The sequence below is a fragment of the Rhinopithecus bieti genome, unplaced genomic scaffold (assembly GCF_001698545.2).
Source record: "Rhinopithecus bieti isolate Rb0 unplaced genomic scaffold, ASM169854v2 scaffold_53422, whole genome shotgun sequence".
NCBI classification, from domain to species: domain Eukaryota; kingdom Metazoa; phylum Chordata; class Mammalia; order Primates; family Cercopithecidae; genus Rhinopithecus; species Rhinopithecus bieti.
The window spans coordinates 1695417-1705933 of record NW_016821178.1 but is presented as its reverse complement, the minus strand read 5'-3'; the positions used below and the strand labels follow the sequence as shown (position 1 = coordinate 1705933).

General features: G+C 55.9%; 1 protein-coding gene across 1 annotated transcript in view; it reads left to right on the top strand.

Moving 5' to 3' along the window:
- CDH16 (cadherin 16) overlaps positions 1-9501 on the top strand; it is an 11238-nt gene extending 1737 nt beyond the window's left edge. The window contains exons 4-18 of the mRNA XM_017860264.1: positions 1222-1377; positions 1448-1586; positions 2272-2430; positions 3228-3424; positions 4028-4150; positions 4360-4510; positions 4749-4976; positions 5080-5156; positions 5230-5418; positions 5520-5761; positions 6351-6484; positions 7171-7413; positions 7580-7687; positions 8233-8349; positions 9134-9501. Coding sequence (XP_017715753.1) covers positions 1222-1377; positions 1448-1586; positions 2272-2430; positions 3228-3424; positions 4028-4150; positions 4360-4510; positions 4749-4976; positions 5080-5156; positions 5230-5418; positions 5520-5761; positions 6351-6484; positions 7171-7413; positions 7580-7687; positions 8233-8349; positions 9134-9231 — 2361 coding nt within the window. The 3' untranslated portion in view covers positions 9232-9501. The remainder of the gene's footprint in view (positions 1-1221; positions 1378-1447; positions 1587-2271; positions 2431-3227; positions 3425-4027; positions 4151-4359; positions 4511-4748; positions 4977-5079; positions 5157-5229; positions 5419-5519; positions 5762-6350; positions 6485-7170; positions 7414-7579; positions 7688-8232; positions 8350-9133) is intronic.
- The last annotated feature ends 1016 nt before the right edge of the window (positions 9502-10517 follow it).

Genomic DNA, 10517 nt, shown 5'->3' with positions numbered 1-10517 from the left:
GGGTGGGGGGGAGGGGGGGTGGGGGGGATCTCTCCCCACAAAGTCCTTCTTCTCCTTCCTCTGGCACCCTTCCTCTTGCTGTTTCTCTTTGAAACCCTGCTTTCCAGAGAGTTATACGTTATACAGGTTATCCATGTTATACAGGTTGAGTGTCCCCTATCTGAAATGCTTGAGACCAGAAGTGTTTCAGATTCTGGATTTTTTTTCAGATTTTAGAATATTTGCATATACATCATGAGATATCTTGGGGAATGGAACCCAAATCTAGACACGAAATTCATTTATGTTTCATATACACGTTATACACATAGCCTGAAGGTAACGTTATACATTTTTTTTTTCTTTTGAGACGAAGTTTCACTCTTGGCCCCCTGGGCTGGAGTGCAGTAGTGCGATCTCAGCTCACTGCAACTTCCACCTCTTGGGTACAAGAGATTCTCCTGCCTCACCTTCCTGAGTAGCTGGGATTACAGGCATGCACCACCACTCCCAACTAATTTTTTTTTTTTTTTTTTTGTAATTTTAGTAGAGACAGGGTTTTGCCATGTTGGCCAGGCTGGTCTTGAACACCTGACCTCAGGTGATCCACCCGTCTTGGCCTCCCAAAGTGCTGGGATTACGACTTTGGGATTTGCGAGCTGGGGAGGCTATGGCGAGAAGGAGCTGAAGGTATAGAGGTGAAATTCCAATAGAGTCCTTGAGGGGCCAAGAGCCCAGTGTGCGTCACTGCTCCTGGGTGAATATTTTTAATGATTTTGTGCATGAAACAAAGTTGTGACTGTGTGTTGACTGTGACCTGTCACATGAGGTCAAATGCGGCATTCTCCATTTGTCACATCATGTTGACGCTCAAAAAGTGTCAGATTTTGGAGTATTTCAGATTTCAGATTTTTAGGTTAGAGATGTTCAACCTGCAGTGGGAATGACTAACAGTTTTTAATCCTAGCGGAGAGTACAGCTTTAGATTAAAGAATGAAATCTTGGTGGTGAGGTTTCAAGCTTCAGAAAGAAGGGCAGGGAGTTTGGGGGAGCACCAGGTCCAGGGAAAAGAGTTCTGTCTCTGAGTCTCAGTCCTGATGCTTACTGACTGTGTGACCTCAGACAGGAGCCAGATGTCTCTGAGACTCAGTTTCCCCACATGTAAAATGAGGCCATCAGGTGGAGGGGGGTCATCTCCCAGGCCTGGCCACTGCTCCCTTCACTTCTGTTCACCCCTATCAGCTGCTGCTGCCCCGTGAGGGGGCTGAAGGCCAGATCATGCTGTCAGGGGACTCAGGCAAAGCAGCTCAGGGCCCATTTGCTATGGATCCAGATTCTGGCTTCCTGCTGGTGACCAGGGCCCTGGACCGAGAGGAGCAGGCAGAGTACCAGCTACAGGTATGGCTGGGCCAGGTGTCGGGGAGCGCAGGCAAGGCAGGGCCAGACGCTGATTCCCCTTTCCTGCCAGGTCACCCTGGAGACACAGGATAGACGTGTCTTGTGGGGTCCACAGCCTGTGCTTGTGCGTGTGAAGGACGAGAATGACCAGGTGCCCCAATTCTCTCAAGCCATCTACAGAGCTCAGCTGAGCCGGGGCACCAGGCCTGGTGAGTGACCAGGTCAGCCAATTTACAGTAAGCTCAGGTGGGCCCTGATGGAACAGTAGAGAGCAAAGAGATGGCCAGACAGTTGGCATAGGACAGGGCAGCCATTTCTGTCCCATTTCTTTTCTTGCTTTGCTTTGCTTTTTTTGTTTGTTTGTTTTTGTTTTTGTTTTGAGATAGAGTCTCACTCTGTCGCCCCCCAGGCTGGAGTGCAATGGCGTGATCTTGGCTCGTTGCAACCTCTGCCTTGGTTTAAGCAATTCTCCTGCCTCAGCCTCCCAAGTAGCTGGGATTACAGATGCCCGCCACCACACCTGGCTAATTTTTTGTATTTTCAGTAGAGACGGGGTTTTGCCTTTTCGGCCAAGTTGGTCTCCAACTCCTGGCCTCAGGTGATCCGCCAACCTCGATCTCCCAAAGTGCTGGGATTACAGGCATGAGCCACTGAGCCTGGCCCATCCTGTGCCATTTCTGTCCCATCTTGTACCTCCCTACTCCACTGAGGGTGCCATCCACTCTTGGCCTCCGTTTGCTCATCTGGGAAGTAGGACGAAAAGCCGTGACTCATCTCCAGAGTCCTGATGTGATGATGGATAGGGAAGAAAGGACAGAGGAGAAATAGGAGAGGCATGGGAGACTCTCCCCACCCTCTCTATCCCTTACAGTTTACCCTCCCACCATGAACCAGGTATCCCCTTCCTCTTCCTTGAGGCTTCAGACCAGGATGAGCCAGGCACAGCCAACTCGGATCTTCGATTCCGCATCCTGAGCCAGGCTCCAGCCCAGCCTTCCCCAGACATGTTCCAGCTGGAGCCTCGGCAGGGGGCTCTGGCCCTCAGCCCCAAGGGTGAGCCTGAGCAGGGTGTGCTGGGGAGGGAGGATCAGAGAAAGCTGGAGAAGGTGGTATCTGAACCATAAGACAAGCATGGGTGGGAGTTTGAGAGGTGAAAAAGGAGGGAAGGGCACTCTAGGTGGAGACAGCAACAAGGCAGGGGGCTGTGGAGGCAGGGCCAGGCATGGAGAGTTAGGAAATGGTGTGAATGGAGGGCCTCAACTCCACGCTCCACGGAGACCTGGGCCTAAGGAACAAGGATAGGAACAGTCTAAGGGGTTGCAGCCTAAGATGCTGCTGGGCAACCTTGCGACTGATGGCAGAGACCTGGACCTGGAAGTTCAGACCAGAGGCATGAACTAGGGATGGAAAGAAAAGTGAATCAGACATCATCATAGACAGCCATGCATTCACCCACCTACTGCCCAACCACCTACACAGTCCATCCAATCACCCATCACTACACTCTTCCATTCACACACTCAAACTCCCATCCACCTGCCAAGTCAACCACCCATTCATCCAACCAGCCCGTCATCTACCATCTACCTACCTCCTCATCCTGGTCATCCACCTACCCCTCTAGTCTATCATGCATTCGTTGTGTGGAGAGATACGGAGGTGGCTTTGCAAACTGTCATGTCCTGGTTGGAGGCTCACAATAGTGCTTAAAGTTCCTCTCTTCCCTTGGCCAAGAGAGTGTCCCAATCAACTGCCATATGCTTGGTTTTTTGTCTGGTATCTTGCTGAGAATGATGCCCTGGCCCCTGCTCCCCAGCTGCCTGCTCAGTTGACCATCCTCCCTGTTCTAGGGAGCACCAGCCTTGATCACGCACTGGAGAAGACCTACCAGCTGTTGGTACAGGTCAAGGACATGGGTGACCAGGCCTCAGGCCACCAGGCCATTGCCACTGTGGAAGTCTCCATCATAGAGAACACCTGGGTGCCCCTAGAGCTTATTCACCTGGCAGAGAATCTCAAAGTCCTATACCCACACCACATTGCCCAGGTGAGTAAGTGGCTGTCAGTGGCTAAAGCAGCCCCATGGTTGGTGCAGCTGGGCCCAAGACTCATGGATATTTGGGGGCTGGGTCTGGAACTCACATGACCCCTGCTCCTCCCTCCACTCCTCCCATCACTTCCTGCTGTGGACTGGGGTGTTCAAAGCCCCGGGTGCAGGCCCACAGCCCCTCGCCTGCCCTGCCATCCTCTAGCAGGCGTGACTCTGTGCTCTGACCTCTTGAACTTGCCCAAGGCTTCCTCAGGGAGAACAGCTGCTACCTCTTGCTGCCATAGGGATTGTCACCCCGGGCTAGGAATGTCTCAGGCCTCTTCTAGGAATGCCCTGGGGTCAGGCCCAGGCTGAGACGGTAGAAAATAAAGTAACCTGGTCACTCAGGCACGTTGGGCAGGGTCCAGGTTTGGACCAGGGCAAGGCCACTAACAACATGTACCCTGAACAGAAGGATCCCACCCAGACTCCAGGCCCAGGGAGGGCAGCACCTTGCCTGGGTCACACAATTGCGGCTCAGGCTCCTCACCCAGAAATCAGATGGGGCACAAGGGCTGACATGGATTGCTCCTGCCCCTTGGCCCGGGATGTCCCCCCCAGGTACACTGGAGTGGGGATGATGTGCACTATCGCCTGGAGAGCCAACCCCTGGGACCGTTTGATGTGGATGCAGAGGGAAACCTCTACGTGACCAGAGAGCTGGACACAGAAGCCCAGGCTGAGGTGATATGAATGGGGAGTCAGGGATGCAGGCTGGGGGTGCTTGGTCACTGTCTAGTTGGCTTTTGGGGGTGTCACAACTACAATAGAGGCTGAGGCAGTGGGAAAGAGCCCCGAAGAGCTGCAGCTGGCCCACCAGAAGGAAACTCAGAGCCAGGCAAGGCTGGAGCTGCCCTTGGTCCTGACCTGAAGCCCCCTACTGCCCACCACAGTACGTGCTCCAGGTGTGGGCTCAGAATTCCCGTGGCGAGGATTATGCGGCCCCTCTGGAGCTGCACGTGCTGGTGATGGATGAGAATGACAACGTGCCTGTCTGCCCTCCACGTGGCCCTGCAGTCAGCATCCCTGAGCTCAGCCCCCCAGGTGAGCTACGGGATGGGAGAGGGGCAAAGTCTCTATGAACCACCCAGTCTTGCTCTTCTCTGGGATAAGGACCCAGCCTCAGGCTCCATGTCAATGTCCCTCCTTAACATACACACACACACACACACACACACACACACACACAAGCTCAAGTTCAGTTTGGCACAAAATAAGGAGTGGCTGGGGTAAGACCTCCAGGCTGGGCTGTGGTCCTAGCCAGGCGGGTGCTGTCTTGCAGGTACTGAAGTGACTAGACTGTCAGCAGAGGACGCAGATGCCCCAGGCTCCCCTAATTCCCACATTGTGTATCAACTCCTGAGCCCTGAGTCTGAGGATGAGGTAGAGGGGAGAGCCTTCCAGGTGGACCCCACTTCAGGCAGTGTGACACTGGGGGCGCTCCCACTCCAAGCTGGCCAGAACATCCTGCTTTTGGTGCTGGCCATGGACCTGGCAGGCGCAGAGGGTGGTAAGTGCCCTGATTGGTGACCCAGGTCCCCATGACCCCATGAGACCCCATGAGAGCCCTCTGTTCCTACCCTGACCTCACCAACATGTCCTCCCTGCCCTAGGCTTCAGCAGCACGTGTGAGGTCGAAGTCGAAGTCACAGACATCAATGATCACGCCCCTGAGTTCACCACTTCCCAGGTAAGCAGATGCAGGGGAGAAGACCTTGGGAAGGATGCTGGCGGGGGGCTCACCATCCCTCCTCCTTCTCCAGATTGGGCCTATAAGCCTCCCTGAGGATGTGGAGCCCGGGACTCTGGTGGCCATGCTCACGGCCACTGATGCTGACCTCGAGCCTGCCTTCCGCCTCATGGATTTTGCCATTGAGAGGGAGGACACGGAAGGGACCTTTGACCTGGATTGGGAGCCAGACTCTGGGCATGTTGGACTCAGACTCTGCAAGGTGAGGGCCAGGGTGGCTGGGTAAGGGGCCCACAAATGCACGCATGCATGCATGTGTGCCTTGCCTAGGCCCCCACAGTGACCTGGGCCTCCTGATTCCAGAACCTCAGCTATGAGGCAGCTCCAAGTCACAAGGTGGTGGTAGTGGTGCGGAGTGTGGCAGAGCTGGTGGGGCCAGGGCCAGGCCCTGGAGCCACGGCCACGGTGACTGTGCTGGTGGAGAGAGTGATGCCACCCCCCAAGTTGGACCAGGAACGCTACGAGGCCAGTGTCCCCATCAGTGCCCCAGCTGGCTCCCTCCTGCTGACCATCCAGTCCTCCGACCCCATCAGCCGATCCCTCAGGTGAGCCAAAATCCCAGTCCCTTACCCGGACTGGATTTCCCCTGCTCCCTGGGGATGACCCCGGGGCCTCAGAGGGGACTCATATTGTCTACCGCCTGCAATATTTTTCAAACCATGGCAAATGCCAAGGTTGTGACTCCTGGCAGGGATCGGGGCTGGATGGACTGGGTGGGGCATGGAGAGGGGTGTTTTGGACCCCATGAGAGCTCAGATTATGCTTCAGCACCTGGAGGGAGGACCAGGCCCTCCTCCAATGCCCCCCAACAGATTACAGACAGACAAGGTTGTTCCCAGACTCCGATTCCTTCGCAGGGTGACCTGGAGTGAGCAGAGGTGAAATGGGCCTCCCAGGCTCTAAGAGTTTCTCCCCTACCCACATGATCTGTTGTTCATCCCACACCCACCACCACCACCACCACCACCACCAATCCTGAAGCTGGAGAGAGAGACTGGGCATCCCAGGCTTTGCTGTGGCCTCTGAGTCACAGAGAGGATGTAGAATTTAAGCAAGTCACATAGCCCTGGGCGATTCTGAACAAAACTCTATATGTAGTCCCAGTACCTCCTCATCCCCTTCCTTGGGTGGCAGGTTCTCCCTAGTCAATGACTCAGAGGGCTGGCTCTGCATTGAGAAGGTCTCCGGGGAGGTGCACACCGCCCAGTCCCTGCAGGGCGCCGAGCCTGGGGACACCTACACAGTGCTCGTGGAGGCCCAGGATACAGGTATGGCCAGGCAGTGGTGGGAGCCCCTGGGAGGGGGTACAAACCTCAGGCAGACAGACAGCAGGACTGAGCTTCCTCCCAGAGGCCCTCGCTGGCAACCCCCAGCCCCAAGCAGGAGAGGCAGATATGAAGCTGGGTTCAGTGTTCCTCTCTGAGAACGGATCTGCTCCTCTGGTGGGCAGGTCTGGCGTCTGCTCCCCTCTCTGACCACTCTCCTAGATCAACATGCAAAATCTCCTAACCTTGTCCTTTAGCCCCTGGAGGGCCTCTCAGGGTGTCAGCTTCAGGGACTGGTACAGGGCTGGGGAGGTGGCAGAAGGACCAGGGACTGCCCCTGGGGAAGAAGTGCTGGAGTGAATGGGCCACTGGAGCCAGGTGTGGGGGACTCTGAACACTGCTCAGGACAGAGAGCTGGCCCCTGTGTGGGGAGCCCTGGGAGGCAGGTTTCAGCTCCCAGTTGAGCTGTGATACAGGGCAGACCCAGCAGCAGTGAGCTCTGCCACAGTCAGGGATGTCCACAGTGGCATGGGGATGATGACAGGTGGAGAGAAGCATGGAGGGTGAGTGGCAGGGCAGTCTGTAGAGCGAGACTCATGGGCTGTGGGAGCAGCACAGGGACCTCAGAGCTCAGAGCTCACCCCTGCCCCTGCCAATACCTGGCCGGCTCAGCGCTGCCTCCTCTGCAGATGAGCCGAGACTGAGCACCTCTGCGCCCCTGGTGATCCACTTCCTGAAGGCCCCTCCTGCCCCAGCCCTGACTCCCGCCCCTGTGCCCTCCCGATACCTCTGCACGCCCCGCCAGGACCATGGCGTGATCGTGAGTGGACCCAGCAAGGACTCCGATCTGGCCAGTGGACACGGTCCCTACAGCTTTGCCCTTGGCCCCAACCCCACGGTGCAACGGGATTGGCGCCTCCAGACTCTCAATGGTGTGTGGTGGGGAAAGGGAGGGAGGCTGTGGCCAAGGCAGGGAAGGGGTGTCACTTGGAAGTGAGATGCCCTTCTACCATGGGGGTGGGGCTGGGCCTGGGGGGAGCAGCCCCCAGAGGGCCTGTACAGGCTGGTGATCCTGGTCATTGCCTGCTGTCCCGAAAGGTTCCCATGCCTACCTCACCTTGGCCCTGCACTGGGTGGAGCCGCGTGAACACATCATCCCCGTGGTGGTCAGCCACAATGCCCAGATGTGGCAGCTCCTGGTTCGAGGTGAGGGTGGACTTGGGTGCAGCCTGCAGTTCCTGAGGGAACTGCTGGGATGCAGGGGGAGGGAGCTGGGTACAAATGCATATGGGCTCCTCATGTGGACAGCACATGCCTGTGCACACTTGCACACCTATGGCTGGGCACACATACCTGTGTGCACACAGGAACAGGCACAGAGGCACATACATTTTTTTTGAGACAGAGTCTCACTCTGTCACCCAGGCTGTAGTGTAGTGGCACGATGTCGGCTCACTACAACCTCCGCCTCCCAGGTTCAAGCAATTCTCCTGCCTCAGCCTCCCGAGTAGCTGGGATTACAGGTGTGCACCATCACGTCCAGCTAATTTTGGTATTTTTAGTAGAGACAGGGTTTCACCATGTTGGCCAGGCTGGTCTTGAACTCCTGGCTTAAGTGATCCACCCATTTCGGCCTCCCAAAGGGCTGGGATTACAGGTGTGAGCCACCACCGCGGTGGCTGGGCTGGGGGCTCTGAGCTGCTAGGGAGCCCTCCCCTCCCTACTCTTACTTTCCTCCCCTCTCCACCCAGTGATCGTGTGTCGCTGCAATGTGGAGGGGCAGTGCATGCGCAAGGTGGGCCGCATGAAGGGCATGCCCACGAAGCTGTCGGCAGTGGGCATCCTTGTAGGCACCCTGTTAGCAATAGGTAATGGAGTTTGGACATAACCTGCGTGGGTGAGGGCGATGGGTGGTTGGAACCACAGCCTCCAAATAAACACCTTTGTCCCCATGGTGCCCCCAGCTCTGAAAAGGAAGCCCCCAACTCTCCTAGTCATTATGTGCCTGCCCCTTTGATCATAGTCATTGTCATTATCATTGATAATAAAATCTACGGTTACATGATTGCACATTGACTGGGTGGCAGGGGCTATTGCCGGGAATCCTCCCAGCAACACCGTGAGGTAGATCCTCGTATCTCCCCATTTCGCCGATGAGGTCACTGAGGTTCAGAGAGGTTAAGTGACTGGTCCAAGGTTACACAGTCAGGTTGTGACACAGCCCAGGTCTTTCTAGCCTAATTGCGTCAGTCTAAGCCACCCCTTCCATCCATCCCCTTTATTTCTTTAGCCCCTCAAATTTTCTCCTTGCTGGTTTTCCTTGCTGGTTCTAGCACACTGCTGTTATGAGCCTTTCTCTTGGAGGTCCATGGAGTTGGGGTCCAACTTACTGGTTCCCCAGTGTCCCCCAGAGAAGGGGACTTTGGAGGCTGAGTATACTGGGACAGCCTCAGAGGGGCAGGGGCCAAGCAGGCCGAGCAGTCAAGCTTCTCCAGGCACCAGGACCACAGAGTCATACCCAGCCCAGCCTTGGGATGCTGTCCAGGAAACTCATCTCTTCACTAAGCCAATGCCAATCACAGGAAGTCCCTCGTGAAGAACAAGTCCCACAGCCCCTTCTGAGGCCTGATCCATTCCTCTTGGGTCCCACAGGAATCTTCCTCATCCTCATCTTCACCCACCGGACCCTGTCAAGGAAGAAGGACCTGGATCAACCAGCAGACAGCGTGCCACTGAAGGCGACCGTCTGAATGGCCCAGGCAGCTCTAGCTGGGAGCTTGGCTTCTGGCTCCATCCAAGTGCCCTGGGAGAGAGCCCAGCACCCAAGATCCAGCAGGGGACAGGACAGAGTAGAAGCCCCTCCATCTGCCCTGGGGTGGAGGCACCATCACCATCAGCAGGCATGTCTCCAGAGCCTGGACACCGACTTTATGGACTGTCCATGGGAGTGCTCCAAATGGCAGGACGTTTGCCCAATAATAAAGCCCCAGAGAGCTGGGCTGGGCCCTACGGGATTGGTATGTCTGTGTCTCAGTGTCTATGTGTGCAGGTGTGTGTGTGAGTGTGCGCATACCTGGTCATGTGCACACACCTGCTCTTTCATCCCTTCCCCATCTCCTGCCACATAGAAAGGGTCTGGGGTTGAAAGACAAGACTGAAGTTTCCTGCAGGGAAGGACATGAAGACATCATATGGGCTATTGGTGAGAGCTTGGGACCACAGCAAAGTGGGTCATTTTTGTGGGCATCCAGAGCCCATTAGTCGCAGATCCTGGATGGGTGAACTCTAGGCAGGTGATGGTCAAGCAGGGGTGCCTTTGAGGGTGTCATCTCTGTGTTTTCCTGGATGTCATCTTTGCTATGGGAAGGCAAAACCTTGTGAGTCTCCATCCTCTGCTCATGTATGAGCACCTTGTGCTCCTGTGCATGAGTCACCTACACCCAGGGATGGGCAGAGGTCCCTCAGTCTCTGCAGGGGCCTGGGCAGGATGGTGAGTTCCCATGGATCAGGAGCATGAGAGGTGAGGCTGGGGATGTGTCCTTCTGCCCCAGTGCAGGCTCCAAGGCAAGGCACTGCTGTGTTTCACACACAGGCTGGTGAGTGCATGAGGGCATCTGCAGGGAATCAGAGAAGGGGAGTCACTTAGATGGACACTATCGGAGCGGGACAGGCACCTCTGTGACTTACTCTGGAACTGCCCCTCTCTGAGGTTAACCCCTGGCCCTGGCCCTGGCCTAAGATTAAGCCATGTCCTGATGCTCTGATGAGCCTGGCTGAGCTCTGCTAAGAGCTGAGCTCTCCAGATTGACCTTTAATCCCTGAACTGTAGGTGACCCCAGATACAAGCTGATCCCCTATGTCCCCTTCCCAACCATCTTTGGGGAGTCAAGGTGGGACTTGCTGTCCCAAGCACCATGAGCTGATGATGGTAAATCACGGGGAAGGGAGAAAAACAACCTCTGTGAGGCCCAGGCCCTATTTTTAGGAGATAATCTCTCCACTGTTGGCAGATTCTGTGGGATAGGGGCCAAGCCCA